This window comes from Canis lupus, chromosome 8, assembly GCF_003254725.2.
Source record: "Canis lupus dingo isolate Sandy chromosome 8, ASM325472v2, whole genome shotgun sequence".
Taxonomy (NCBI): domain Eukaryota; kingdom Metazoa; phylum Chordata; class Mammalia; order Carnivora; family Canidae; genus Canis; species Canis lupus.
Window position 1 is genome coordinate 47,015,052 of NC_064250.1, and position 15,393 is coordinate 47,030,444.

Sequence of the window (15,393 nt, forward strand, 5' to 3'; positions counted from 1 at the left end):
AAGCTAAAAATTAAAAACAACAAAAAACAGAGTTGCCCTTTCCAGGGAGGGGCTGGAATTCTTGGAATTTTCCCTAAACTCATTCAGCTCTGGTTTTACCACGAGTAGGTGACCCAATTTTGACTCCAACAGATGAGAACCGCTGGAGGGAGAGTGCCTTGTGGAGGCGGGCTGAGCACCACGCCCAGATTTCAGGAGGCCCCGCGCACCCCGCCCGGCCTGGGACAACCACCTGCGGCGTCAGCCTCCGGCGCGTTCCGCGAACGAGGCCCACGGCCTGCAGCGCCCAGACGCCTCCGGACGCGGCCCCGCCTCCCGCCGCTGCTGCGCCCGGGGACGCCTGACCCCGCGGGCCCGCGAGGCGCGCTCCGCCGCCCGGACTGGACCGCGCTCGGGCGCGAACGGCAGCTCCCCAGCCCGAGGTCCAGACGGCGCGGCGCGCAGCCGGGATGGCGACGGTGAGCCTGGAGCCCGCGGGCCGCTGCGCCTGGGACGAGCCGGTGCGCATCTCCGTGCGCGGCCTGGCCCCGGGACAGCCCGTCACGCTGCGCGCGTCCCTGCGCGACGAGAGGGGCGCGCTCTTCCGGGCCCACGCGCGCTACCGGGCGGACGACCGCGGCCTCCTGGACCTGGCGCGCGCGCCCGCGCTGGGCGGCAGCTTCGTGGGGCTCGAGCCCATGGGGCTGCTCTGGGCCCTGGAGCCCGAGACGCCTTTCTGGCGGTTCGTGAAGCGGGACGTGCAGACGCCCTTCGCCGTGGAGCTGGAGGTGCTGGACGGCCACGAGCCCGACGCCGGGCGGCTCCTGGGCCGGGCGCTGCACGCGCGCCACTTCCTGCGGCCCGGGGTGCGGCGGGTGCCGGTGCGCGCGGGCCGGGTGCGCGGCGCGCTCTTCCTGCCCCCAGGTGAGTGAGGAGTTCGGGACGCGGGACCCGGTGCCCACGTGGCCGGCGGCTTCCGGTACTGCTGCCGGCCGGTGTAGCCCTCCCTTAGGACAAAGAAGCTGGCAAGGACTCGGTCAGTGGCCAGACAACCAAAATGGAGTATTTTAACTTGTTGGGCTCCATTAACGCGTTCTGCTTACATTAAGTTATCTCATTTAATCTCTATCATATCTCAGCTGAGTACAGTTATTCCGCAGACTAAAAAATAAAACAACAACAAAAACTCAAAAAAACCCAAAACAGGGTCTGGAGGGTAGGTATGTGATCCATTGTGTTATTAATAACTACTCTATAGATCTCATCGGCCCTATCGATCAAGGAAGCTATTGCTATGTCACCCTTCAATAGCGTCCTGGCTATACTGGGCCTCTTGGCCACTTCTTCATGTCCCTGTGTACCACAGATCACACTTTAGACTCTACTGACTTTCTCCTGAAGCCATCTTTGGGTTTCTATTTTTCTTTCTTCTCTCTAAATAGACATCTGAAATACCAGTAGACACACACAAAGCCAAGGGTCAGTGCCACACAACATAAAGCTTTATTTCAAGATTCTTAATTTTATGTCCCAATTCCCTAACAGAGCACTATGAATCAGCACTGTGTAAAACATGAAATTCCTCCTTCCTTGATGTCGTCATAGTGAAAGACTTTGTTACTCTCCCTGGTAGCTAAAGATTCTTAGAACCTTATAGATCATTTATAGAATCATATAGAGTGTAGACTCATCAATGAGAAGGTACCGTGTAGATTTTCTTGGTACTTACGTTCCCTTTGCATAGTAACTCAGAAAGCTGTTGTTTTCCTTTTGATTCATAGGAACCCACTAAATAATTTAGAAAGATCTCTAAAAGAAAAGCAAATTCTTGTATAATGCCTTTCCTTCATATTATTCTCTTCTCTAGGACCTGGACCTTTCCCGGGAATCATTGATATCTTTGGAATCGGAGGGGGCCTGGTGGAGTATCGGGCCAGCCTTTTGGCTGGTCATGGCTTTGCCACCTTTGCTCTAGCTTATTATAACTTTGAAGATCTCCCCAAGGAAATTGACAGCGTAGACCTGGACTACTTTGAAGAAGCCCTATGCTACATGCTTCAACACTCTGAGGTTCTCTTGATATCCTTTATTGTATCATTCTCTCTAGAAATACATCAATAGAGGGTGTCACTTTGCACTCACCTGTGCCGGGTGCCCTGAAGCTGCTCTACTCTTCTTTCACAGAGATTTCTTTTGGAGACTTCCTTGGCTTTAGGTGCCTATTTACACTTTCTCTGTCAGATGGCTTAGTTTGTTCTCTATGGTTAAGAGTCTGTTTCTTGATTTCTCTTTTCTTTTCTTTGTTCATTTGTTTTATTTCTTCAATTCCACGTATGAATGAAATCATGGTATTTGTTTTTCTCTAACTTATTTCACTTAGCCTTCTACTCTCTAGATCTATCCATCTTGCTAATGGCAAGATTTCATTCTTTTTTATGGCTACATAATATTCCATTGCGTATACATACCACATCTCTGTCCTTCATCTGTTGATGCACACTTGGGGTGCTTCCATAATGTGGCTATTGCAAACAATGCTGCAATAAACATTGAGGTGCATGTATTCCTTTGAATTCCTGTTTTTGTATTTTTGGTGTTAAATACCTAGTAGTGTGATTACTGGATTGTAAAGTAATTGTATTTTTAACTTTTTGAGGAACCTCTATACTGTTTTCCACAGTGGCTACAACAGTTTGCATTCCCACCAACAGAACATGAGTGTTCCTTTTTCTCCACATCCTTGCCAAGAGTTGTTTCTTGTGTTGTTGGTTTTAGCCATTCTGACGGGTGTGAGGTAATATTGTAGTTTTGATTTGCATTCCCTGATGATGAGTGATGTTGAGCATATTTTCTTTTAAGATATTTCTGAGAGATAGAGCAGACACCAGGGCAAGTATGAGCAGGGGGAGGAGCAGAGGGAGAGGGACAAGCAAGCAAGCACATTCCCTTCTGAGCGGGGAGTGTGATGTGGAGTTTGATCCCAGCATCCTGAGATCACAACCTGAGCTGAAATCAAGATGCCTTACTCCTTGACCTACCCAAGTCCCTGGGTGCTGAGTTTTATAAATTTTGGATACTAACCCTTTATCAGATATGTTATTTGCAAATATCTTCTCCCATTCCTTAGGTTGTCTTTTAGTTTTGTTGTTTACTTCTCTCTGCAGACTCTTTTTACTTTGATTTTTTAATCTTCAATTTTCTGATTTTGATAAGAACTTGCCCACGCATTTCAGAAGCCAAGAACTATATAATTTGACTCTGAAGTCTTACTTTGTTTCCATAAAGTTAATCATCTGCCAGTGTATTTTTTTTAATTTTTTAAAATTTATTTATGATAGTCACACACACACAGAGAGAGAGGCAGAGACATAGGCAGAGGGAGAAGCAGGCTCCATGCAGGGAGCCCAAAGTAGGATTCGATCCCGGGTCTCCAGGATCGCGCCCTGGACCAAGGGCAGGCGCTAAACCGCTGCGCCACCCAGGGATCCCTGCCAGTGTATTTAGATGGGGTTTGATGAATCATTCACTTAGAACAGAACTTGGTTCCACACAGTTAGATACCTTGGCACATTGAGACTTTGATCATGGCCCCCTGAATGAGGACATGAATTTGACAGGCTCCACTACTCAGCATTCTCTAGTGAATGATACTCTGGAGCATATGTAATCAATACCCAGACTTGCCAACGAGTTTACAATTCATTTGCCCTGTGTTCACCCAGTTATTTTTTATGTGGGAAGAAACTCCTGTCAGCTGAGTTCGAAACTCTTGTGGCCAATTCACAAATTAAAGTTAGTGTCTCTAGTTACATTTTTTAAATAGGTAATACCTTTTTTCTTTTTTTAAAGTAATATCTAGGGCAGCCCAGGGGTGGGTCAGCAGTTTAGCGCCGCCTTCAGCCCAGGGCGTGATCCTGGAGTCCTGGGATCGAGTCCCACGTCGGGCTCCCTGCATGGAGCCTGCTTCTCCCTCTGCCTGTGTCTCTGCCGCTCTGAGTGTCTCTCATGAATAAATAAACAAAATCTTTTAAAAAAAAATCTCTATGCCCAGTGTGGGGCTCAAATTCACAATCCTAAGATTAAGTGTCATATATTCTACCAACTGAGCCAACCAGGAATACTTTTTTTTTTTTTTCCTGTCAACCTCTAAAGGGACAGCTACTTCTCAGCCCCCATTTTTCCTCTGCCCTCAGATTAACTCAGACTTAAAGTATCAACACTTTTTAGGTGAATTGATGTTGATGAAAAATACTGCCATCACTAGAATATTTTTCAATGAAATCCATTCTTGACTCTTCTCTCTTCTTTTCTTCCAGGTAAAGGGCCCAGGCATTGGGCTCCTGGGCATTTCTTTAGGGGCTGATATTTGTCTTTCCATGGCCTCATTTTTGAAGAACATCTCAGCCACAGTTTCCATCAATGGATCAGGGTTCAGTGGAAACAAAGGCATACGCTACAAGCAGACTTTCATCCCACCATTGGGCCATGATTTGAGGAGGATCAAGGTAGCTTTTTCAGGCATCCTGGACATTGTGGATATACGGAATGATGTCGTAGGAGGGCATGAGAACCCCAGCATGATTCCAATGGAGAAGGCCCAGGGGCCCATCCTCTTCATTGTTGGTCAGGATGACCATAACTGGAGAAGTGAGTTATATGCCCAAATAGCCTCTGAGCGGTTACAGGCCCATGGAAAGGAAAAACCTCAGATCATCTCTTATCCTGGGACTGGGCATTATATCGAGCCTCCTTACTTTCCTTTTTGCCCAGCTTCCATTCAGAAATTACTGAACAAACCTGTAATCTGGGGTGGGGAGCCAAGGGCTCATTCTAAGGCCCAGGAAGATGCTTGGAAACAAATTCTGACCTTTTTCTGCAAACATCTTGGAGGTACCCAGAATATAGCTCCCCCCAAATTGTAATATAGTGGTCTATTGTTGACATGGGAATTCAAGGTCTGGGACACCTGGGTGGTGCAGTGGTTGAGTGCCTGCCAACTCAGGTTGTGATCCTGGGGTCTTGGGTTTGAGTGCCGCACTGGGCTCCCTGCAAGGAGCCTGCTTCTCCCTCTGCCTGTGTCTCTGCCTCTCTGTGTGTGTGTGTCTCATGAGTAAATAAATAAAATCTTTAAAAAAGAGAGAGAGAGAAATTCAAGATCACATTCTGGTGTTTTAGTAATCGTATGTGAATCAGTTGCCCCCCGGTAACATTAAATTCATGTCATGAGTGTTAATGATATATTTTAGACAACATTTTTAAGGGACGCTGGGGTGGCTCACTGGTTAAGCATCTGCCTTCAGCTCAGGTCATGATCCTGGAGTCCTGGGATCAAGTCCCACATCAGGCTCCCTGCATGGAGCCTGCTTCTCCGTCTGCCTATGCCTCTGCCTCTCTCTCTCTGTGTCTTTCATGAATAAATAAATAAAATCTTTTTAAAAATAGATAACATTTTTAATACATTATTTTTCCATTAATTTTACTAATGTAACATACCAATTTTAGAAGATTTAGAGCAGCCTGGGTGGCTCAGCGGTTTAGCTCCGACTTCAGCCCAGGGTGTGATCCTGGAGACCGGGCATCGAGTCCCACGTCAGGCTCCCTGTATGGAGCCTGCTTCTCCCTCTGCCTGTGTCTCTGTGCCCCTCTCTCTCTCTCTCTCTCTCTCTGTGTGTGTGTGTGTCTCATGAATGGATAAATAAAAACATTTTTTTTTAAGAAGAAGATTCATTTAGAGGTATACAACACAAAAAGTAAAAAGCATCTCCTCTGTTAAAATTAGTGTTTTCTTCCAGATTTTTTCTTACTTTATACTTGAGCGATAGACGAAATTTAAAGTTGTAGAAATTCTAGGTTACTTTTTTTTTATCACTATGGGAGAATTGCCATCCAATGTTTGCTACTGGTTCCAATACTGGTAGCAGAGTAGAATTTTCATTGGTCGTAACTGTACAGATAGATGTTGATGTAAGGAAACCAGACTGACCTTTTCCTCATGGAGATCAGAGAAGAATCCTTTGGGAGGAGTTGGGGTAAAGAAATAGTTTTTATATAAATGTTTTACTTATTTAGAGTAAAAGAGAGCATGTACAAGTGGAGGCAGGGGCAAAGGGGAAGGGAGAGAGAGAGATGCTCAAGCAGATTGCACCCTGAGTATCGAGCCCAATGCAGGGCTTGATCCCATGACCCTGAGATCATGATCTGAGCTGAAATCAAGAGTCAGGCAGCTTAAACAACCGAGCCACCCAGGCACCATTTAAATAGCTAAAAGAACATAAAAAGTATAGAATAAGGAGGATAGAAAAATAATTTAAACTCAGATCAGTAACTATCTTAAATGTATAAGGACTGTACATCCAGTAAAGGACAAAATATCAGGTTGATTTTCCTAGTATGTTTAATTTTGTGTTCTAAAAAATGGGTTTAGATCATACAGAATATTGATTTCCTGTCAGAGAATAATAGATGGACACCTTAATCTCAAATGACAGTAGGTACATGTACAGGGTATAAAGTAAATGTATAAGATAAACATATTAAACCTTGTTCTAAGAAATTGTCATCAATGAATCATGAAATAAAATCTCACTGAAAATTAAAGTCAATTTAACCAATCTGTTTAAACTCTGTATCTCTTATGTTTATTCAAATGGATTTGTATTAGGTATTAATTATATAGCATTTACTTTGTCAAGGTGAAATAAACCTGCTGAGTACCTTGTGGAAAACTCCAAAAGTAGACAGAAAGCTTTTATTTTCTTTTCTGTTATTGCCTCAAGCCATAAGATTAAAGCTTGATGAGAGAGGTGATATTATTGTTTTGTTTTTTTCATTCTATAAATTTATTTTTCCTGCTTACAATTTTTTTAACTGAAAAATCACACACATATCCTTAGTGTTCAGTTCAGTTCAACAATTCTATATACCCTTGGAAACCCACAGGAAACAAGATAGGATTTTTTTTTTATCACCAAAGAAAATTCATTTTGCTCGTTTTCTCTCTTCCTTGCATCTTTGTGATACAATGATTTCTGATCTTTTTTTTTTAATTTTTATTTATTTATGATAGTCACAGAGAGAGAGAGAGAGGCAGAGACACAGGCAGAGGGAGAAGCAGGCTCCATGCACCGGGAGCCCGACGTGGGATTCGATCCCGGGTCTCCAGGATCGCGCCCTGGGCCAAAGGCAGGCGCCAAACCGCTGCGCCACCCAGGGATCCCGATTTCTGATCTTTGATCATCATAAATTAGCTTCATTTGTTCTTGGAGGTTATAGAAATGGAATGATAGAGTTGATAATGTATATGTGGCTTATTCTGATCAATATAGTGATTTGGAGATGTACCCATGGTGTGGTTTCATTATCTCTTGAAATATGTTGTCTTCTCCATCTTCAGTTTCCTTTCCTTCTGGGATTTCATTACACACGTTAGATCATTTGATCTTTGACACATCTATTCTTTGTTGTTGTTGTTGTTGTTTTCTTTTTTTTTTTCTTTTTTTTTGAGAGACAGAGAGAGGTTGATATTTTAAATAGACCAGTGAGGGAAGACATATTTGAATATGTAATCTTTGAGCAGAGATCTGATTGAGGATAGGAGAGTGAGTCAAACTTCAGGCTGAGGGAATTTAAATAGGCAATGCTTCTGAATAGTCATCCCCCCCCCCCAAGAATATATACAAATTGCCAACAAGCACATGAAAAGATGCTCAGTATCATTAGGCATCAGGAAAACACAAATTAAAGCCACAGTGAGATACCGCTTCTCATCCACTAAATTGCTATAGTGAAAAAAGACAGGGACAACTGGCTGGCTCAGTTGGTAGAACATGTGACTCTTGGTCTTGGGGTTATGAGTTCAAGCCCCATGTTGGGCATGGAGTCTACTTTAAATAAAAGAAAAAGACATAAAACAAGTGTTAATGAAGATGTGGAGAAACTGGAACCCCCCCTCATAGACTGCTGGTGGGATTGTGAAATGGTATAGCCACTTGGGAAGCCTGGCTTTTCCTAAAAGGTTAAATACAGAATTGCAATGACCAGCAATTCCAGATAAATTATAGCAAAGAAAAATGACAGAGACATATGCATAAAAACTTGTACATAACTATTGACAGCGGACAGCGGCAATATTCACAATGGCCAAGAAGAGGATATAACCCAAATGTGAATTGGTCAATGAATGGATAGTTAAAATTTAGTATGGTAGTGGAGTATTGTTTTGCAATAAAGGAAGTACTGATATATGTGCAACATGGATGAAGTTTGAAAATACGTGACGTGATGAGAAAATGCTCCGCATCACTTGCCATCAGGGAAAGACAAATTAAAACCACAATGAGGGGCACCCTGGGTGGCTCAGCGGTTTAGCCCCGCCTTCAGCCCAGGAGGTGATCCTGGAGACCGGGCATCGAGTCCCACGTCAGGTTCCCTGCATGGAGCCTGCTTCTCCCTCTGCCTGTGTCTCTGCCTCTCTCTCTCTCTCTCTCTCTCTCTCTGTCTCATGAATACATAAAATCTTTAAAAAAAAAAAAAACCACAATGAGATACCACCTCACACCAGTTAGAATGATGAAAATGAACAAGACAGGAAACAATTGTTGGAGAGGATGTGGAGAAAGGGGAACCCTCTTGCACTGTTGGTGGGAATGTGAACTGGTACAGCCACTCTGGAAAACTGTGGAAGTTCCTCAAAGAGTTAAAAATAGAACTGCCCTACGACCCAGCAATTGCACTGCTGGGGATTTATCCCAAAGATACAGATGCACTGAAACATCAGGACACCTGCACCCCAATGTTTACAGCAGCAATGTCCACAGTAGCCAAATTGTGGAAGGAGCCTTGGTGTCCATTGAAAGATGAATGGATAAAGATGTGATCTATATATACAACGGAATATTACTCAGCCATTAGAAATGACCCACCATTTGCTTCAACGTGGATGGAATTGGAGGGTATTATGCTGAGTGAAGTAAGTCAATCGGAGAAGGACAAACATTATAAGGTCTCATTCATTTGGGGAATATAAAAAATATTGAAAGGGAATAAAGGGGAAAGGAGAGAAAATGAGTGGGAAACATCAGAGAGGGTGACAAACCATGAGAGACTCCTAACTGGGAAATGAACAAGGGGTCTTGGAAGGGACGTGGGCGGGGGGTTGGAGTGACTGGGTGATGGGCACTGAGGGGGGCACTTGACGGGATGAGGACTGGGTGTTATGCTATATGTTGGCAAATCGAACTCCAATAAAAAAATATACAAAAAAAAAGTGAAGTGAATGAAGCCAGTCACAAAAGACCACATATTGTATAAATCCACTTATAAAAAATATCCAGAATAAACAAATAAATAGAGACAGAAAGTAGATAAGTGGTTGCCTAGGGCTGGGAGTGGAGAGATACTTGGGGGGAAATGGAGAGTGACTGCTAATGAGTACAGGGTTTCTTTTTTGGGGTGATGAAATTGTTCTTAAATTAGCAGCATTAAATTCACCTTGTGAAAATACTAAAACCACTGGATTGTACACTTTATTTTTTAAAAGAATAATCCTTTTTTTAAAAAAGATTTTATTTATTTATTCATGAGAGACACACAGAGAGAGAGAGAGGCAGAGACACAGGCAGAGAGAGAAGCAGGCTCCATGCAGGAGCCCAATGTGGGACTCGATCCCGGGTCTCCAGGATCAGGCCCTGGGCTGAAGGCAGCGCTAAACCGCTGAGCCACCGGGGCTGCCCCTGAATTGTACACTTTAAGTAAGCAAATTGTATAATATGTAAAATATACTACATAAAGATGTTTTTCTTTAAGTCAAATACACTTGCAAGATTTACATTCTGCTAAATAAAAACTATGATCAAGTAAAAAAATGTTTTATGTAAGTTTCAAAAATTGGTAAAAGTAAAAAATATACTGATCAAAGATACAACCATGGGGCGCCTGGGTGGCTCAGTTGGTTAGCGTCCAACTCTTGATTTTGGCTCAGGTGATGATCTCAGGATCCTGAGATGATGCCGTGAGTCACGCTCTGTGCTCAGTGGGGCTTCAGCCTGAGATTTTCTCTTTCTCACCCTCTGCCTCTCCCCCATATGTGCATACTCTCTCAAATAAATAAATCCTTTAAAAATTATCCACTAGCATTGCAATTCCTCAACATCTTCCATTTTAAAAATTTTACTTTTTAAAAAAGTAATCTGTACAGCCAACATGGGACTTGAACTCACAATGCTGAGATCAAGAGTCATATGCTCTACGGACTGAACCAGCCAAGTGCCCCTACATCTTCCCATTTTATTTTAAGATTTTATTCTTAAGTAATCTCTACACCCAATGTGGGGCTCAAATTCACAACCCCAAAATTTGAGTCGCATGCTTTACTAAGTCAGCTAGGCACCCCTTTTCCCTTTTTAATTTCATCAATACATGAATGGGTGGTGCTCCTGTTACAGAATGATTATCTTGTGTTATGATGGTGTTCTCTACTAGCTTGTGAAATGGTATAGCCACTTGGGAAGCCTGGCTTTTCCTAAAAGGTTAAATACAGAATTGCAATGACCAGCAATTCCAGATAAATTATAGCAAAGAAAAATGACAGCAGACATATGCATAAAAACTTGTACATAATTATTGTATGTATAACTATTGTATATATATACACACACACACATATATGTGCATATATTTGTACGTATATATGATTCAATATCTTGCCCACTACAATTGTAATCTCAGATACCTTTAACTTTTAATCACATAAAGAGATGAGAAGGGATGACGGGGTATACCAGAAGGAGTGCCTCCTATGTTTTGCCATCCCTTCTAAGATCTTCACTGATCACAGAAATGCCAAACAACTTCTATTTTAGTATATGTGCTGCCAAAGCGAGCACCCATTAGCTTCTATATATCTACCTCACTTCATGATCAGAAAGAAATGAAGGGCGCCTGGGTGCCTAGTTGGTTAAGCGTCTGCCTTTGGCTCAGGTCATGATCCCAGGGTCCTGGGTTGGAGTTCTGCATTGGACTCCCTGTTCAGCAGGGAGTCTGCTTCTCCCTCTACCCTCCCCCACTACTTGTGATCTCTCTCTCAAGTAAAAAAATTTTTAAAGATTTTATTTATTCATGAGAGACACAGAGGCAGAGACATAGGCAGAGGGAGGAGAAGCAGGCTCCCCAAAGGGAGCCTGATGCAGGACTCGATCCCAGGACTCTGGGATCATGTCCTAAGCCAAAGGCAGATGCTCAACCACTGAGCCACCCAGGCATCCTTTAAATAATTATGTTTTTAAAAAGAGAGAAAAGAAACGAAGTCTTTGGTACACTCTAAGGTGAACTGTATATTATCTGCATGAAAGTATCAACTTTTTGGATTTTCTTCATAATCCCAGGGTTCTGACTATAGCTTTTGTTTGGTCTGGCCAAAGCCTGGAACTATATAAGTTTTGGCACTGATTAAAGTAAATATTGCATAGTCACTGGGTATCATAACCAATATTGATGTTTCTACTAGTTCCTAATAATTCTTGCTAGTCTGTCCAAGTTCTTACATGTTGCTCTTGATGATTTGAGCCAGAGATACTCTTCTAAGACCCAGCAAATGCCATGCAGTTTATCCAAGGATGTTATCTCCTCCTAGATACATTCAAGATCCTATGGTAGAAATTCTAAATGTCCTAGTGAGAGACCACACTCAAGATGCAAAGGGCCACCAGTGGAAATAATGCTATGTAGTATAAATCAATGTAGTCTATTGAGTAAGCCAGGATTAGGTTGTGCAACTGGAGGAAACACTGACAGAACATTAGGCAATAAAGATAATTCCAGTTGGCAGGACCTGAGTCTGACTGAGACTGACAATATTATAATAATAGAAAACTGTCAGGGTGCCTGGGTGGCTCAGATCATGATCCCAGGGTCCCAGGTTGGGTCCTTCATCAGGCTCCCTGCAGGGAGCCTGCTTCTCCTTCTGCCTGCTTCTCCCTCTGCCTGTGTCTCATGCCTCTCTCTCTGTCTCTTATGAATACATACATACATAAATAAATACATACATAAATACATAAATAAAATATTAAAAGAAAGAATAAATGATTTTTTTTAAACACTGTGATATGAGATGAAAGTCTATTTGGAGAAGATGTAGAGCTTAAAGCTTAGGGCAAAAGCATGAGGGAATGAGAGCACTGTCTCTTGGCTGTTTTTCCTGGGCTTTCAAGACATCAGAACAGGCAGGGAGCATTCAGTTTCTCTCTCACAGACAAGATCTCTGACCTCTTTTCTCTTCAGTGTGTTGAAAGGTAAAGCTTTTAATCCTGGCTAGATCACCACAAACTTACGCAGTAATACAGGTAAAAGAAGAAGGCTTCCAAGGGCCAATAAATAGACACACTATTAAGAAGAGACCTAATGACTCCCCAAGAAATCCAGCTCTCAGTATAACATACAACTAGACTTCTGGGAAATCTCTGTTGGTTACTAGGATCATTGGATAGAGGCAGGGGGCATTCGGATTGACAGAGCAGAACTAGGGGAGTATGTGTGTGTGTGGGGGGGGTCTCACAGTGAGCGTTCTTCTCTGAATATGATGTTCTAAGAGTTAGAAGCTCTGTTTCTGTGTCGATCAGATGATGGAGATTACCATGATCCTACTTATGGATTACTGGAGAACAACTGAGTCTTGGAGAAATACAACAGAAGGAACCAGGAATGATTAAAGAGGCCACTTGAATCAGGCTGAGGCAGGCTGCCCCAGTTGCCCAAATAATCTGTTTTTCACTGAAATGCAAAAAAACTGGCATTCCTATTTTCTCAAAGATTTACATCTTGCTCTTCTAAATAGTTAGTAGCAGAGCTATTGCAGGCATGGATGGTGTTCGTGGTGAATACCCAGAGAACCGGCAAATAAAAAATGTAATTCTGTGTCGTGCCTGGCTGGCTCAGGAGGTAGACCATAAAACTCTCGGGGTTGTAAATTCAAGCCCCATGTTGGGTGTAGAGATTACTTAAAAGTAAAATCCTTTTTGAAAATGTGTTTTTTGTGAGCCAGTGTTTCATTCTGTTCATACATCTGTTTCTTTGTCAAACTATCTGGTCATTGCTTACTAGTGATTTAATACGATTACAAAAGTAAGTGATGTAGCACCTGCAAGGTTAATCTCTCGCATCCCCCAGTACCAGCTGCCCCTAGACCAACATTCTTGGCAAGCACTCAAGGTGGTAACTTCTGTAATTCAAAGTTCTGGTAACTGAGCCAAGAGCAGGCTCACCAGGCTATTTTTGTATCCAGACAGCAAGTGGCTATTTGAAAAGTATGTTTTCCATTTAATCTAATCTCTCTGAATGTAGGGAATTATTCCTTAAAGACTAAAGGCGGGCGGGGGCTCAGCGGCTTAGCGACGCCTTCAGCCCAGGGCCTGATCCTGGAGACCTGACGTCAGGCTCCCTGCATGGAGCCTGCTTCTCCCTCTGCCTGTGTCTCTACCTCTGTCTCTCTCTCTCTCTCTCTCTCTGTGTGTGTGTGTCTCTCATGAATAAATAAATAAAATCTTAAAAAAAAAAAAAAGACTAAGGGCAAGGTCCGTCAGAGAGAGAGACATGTGACCCTAATGTCTTTCTCTCTAGACCTGTTACAATATCTGATTCCTCCGGAAAAAAAAAAAAATCATATGCTTGAGTCCAGATGCTTTGGACAAGGAAAATATTTAAGTATTTCAGGGGATTTTTAGATACAAATTCTTGGAAACCTCAATCAAGTGGGAAAGACTAAATGTTCATGGATATGGAGGAGGAAGGGTCTGACTCAGGGGGACAGGTTTTACTTACTCTATGAGTAGGACACAGAAAATCAAAGGTATCCTTTTTGGTGATTTCATCACTCCCTGATACTGTTCTTTTTTGTTTAAATCTTTTATTTTATTTTTAAAAATATTTTATTTATTCATGAGAGACACAGAGAAAGAGAGGGAGAGAGAGGCACAGACATAGGCAGAGGGAGATAGCAGGCTCCAAGAAGGAAACGTGACATGGGACTCAATCCTGGGTCTCCAGGATCACAACCTGGGCTGAAGGCAGCGCTAAACTGCTGAGCCACCCAGGCGGCCCCTAAACCTTTTATTTTGAAATAATTTTAGACCCACAAAAAAGGTGCAAAAATAGTACAGGGTTCCCGGTACCATTCCTCCTCCTACCTTAATGCTAACATCTTACATAACCATAGTACAAATATCAAAATCAGGAAGTTAATATGAATATAATACTACATAACCATGAGAGTATTATTGAAATTAGGTTATTGCTATCTTGGAGAAAGGACTTATTCAAATGCGATGTATACTGGCTGGTAAGAACGGAAATATGGAGCTCTCTTGTCTCACCAAAACTGTGAACAGGAAATAAGTAACAGGCCAGATCACAAGTGGAATCACAGCTGACGCTGGAGTAACTGGGAATCTGTCCCCACTTCCAACCTTTTCCCTTTCAACTCTCAGGTGGGTTATTGGAAAAGTAAAGAGATCTCAGATGTCTATCGAGGATTACAGAAAACTAAATGAATCTGTAACTGTGGCTGACATTGTTTCTCTATAGGAAGATCTTTTGAAAACATCCCTGATTGGTATCCTTTTATTGATCTTATTACACCGCTGTGCCACCCAGGGATCCCCCAGGAAAGCATTTTGCATGGCCCAGCTCAGGCCTCCTTCTTAGCTGCTTTTCCTTCATGTGCCTGGGAGCCATTTCTGTGGCACTTTCAGCAGCCTGGGTATCAAAAGGGAGAGGGAGAAGCCACCTTTCACTTTGCCTTTCTGAAATCTGAGTGCAGATTTCACTTTAAAATTTTATTTATTGGGATCCCTGGGTGGCTCAGCAATTTAGCGCCTGCCTTTGCCCAGGGCTTGATCCTGGAGACCCGGGATCATACATATCCCACCTCAGGCTCCCTGAATGGAGCCTGCTTCTCCCTCTGCCTGTGTCTCTGCCTCTCTGTCTCTCATAAATAAAATCTTAAAAACTTTTATTTATTTATCTATTTATTTATTGAGGTGGGGGATTGGCAGAGGGAGTTTCTCAAGCAGGGTCCATAAGCAGCACAGAGCCTGATGAAGGGGTCAGTCTCACCGCCCTGAGATCGTGACCTGAACTGAAATCAAGAGTTGGACACTTAACCTACTGAGCCACCCAGGTGTCCCTGAGGGCAGATGTCAATTGTGCTAGTGGCTGCAGCAGCTCAGGTAAACCGAGTGTTCCTAGATTGAGCACAGCCTGCAACATTTCAAACAAAGGGTGTTTAAAACACCCCCAGCAGGTACTTCCAGAGGTAGAATACTGAAAGCTCACTGTACTCTGAGATCTGGGGACCTGGTCTGGCTTATCGTGCTTCCACTCACTGGGCACGGTGCGCATGCTCCATCCACCCTGTTGTGAAAT

General features: G+C 43.1%; 1 protein-coding gene and 1 non-coding gene across 3 annotated transcripts; one reads left to right on the forward strand and one right to left on the reverse strand.

The window, feature by feature from the left end:
* The first annotated feature begins 391 nt into the window (after nucleotides 1–391).
* ACOT4 (acyl-CoA thioesterase 4) lies at nucleotides 392–7,432 on the forward strand. Of its 2 annotated transcripts, XM_035719527.2 has the most exons (4): nucleotides 392–903; nucleotides 1,847–2,049; nucleotides 4,296–4,626; nucleotides 7,046–7,432. In XM_035719527.2, the coding sequence occupies exons 1-4, from the start codon at nucleotides 450–452 to the stop codon at nucleotides 7,210–7,212; spliced, it is 1,155 nt and encodes a 384-aa protein (XP_035575420.2). In that variant the 5' UTR covers nucleotides 392–449; the 3' UTR covers nucleotides 7,213–7,432. The 2 variants fall into 2 exon arrangements, with proteins under 2 accessions (XP_035575420.2, XP_025299790.3); XM_025444005.3 differs by lacking the exon at nucleotides 7,046–7,432 and having other exon boundaries at nucleotides 435–903; nucleotides 4,296–6,786.
* LOC112658195 (small nucleolar RNA SNORD56) lies at nucleotides 4,175–4,243 on the reverse strand. Its single transcript, XR_003135589.1, has one exon. It is a non-coding gene; the product is annotated as a small nucleolar RNA SNORD56 (small nucleolar RNA).
* Nucleotides 7,433–15,393: the final 7,961 nt, after the last annotated feature.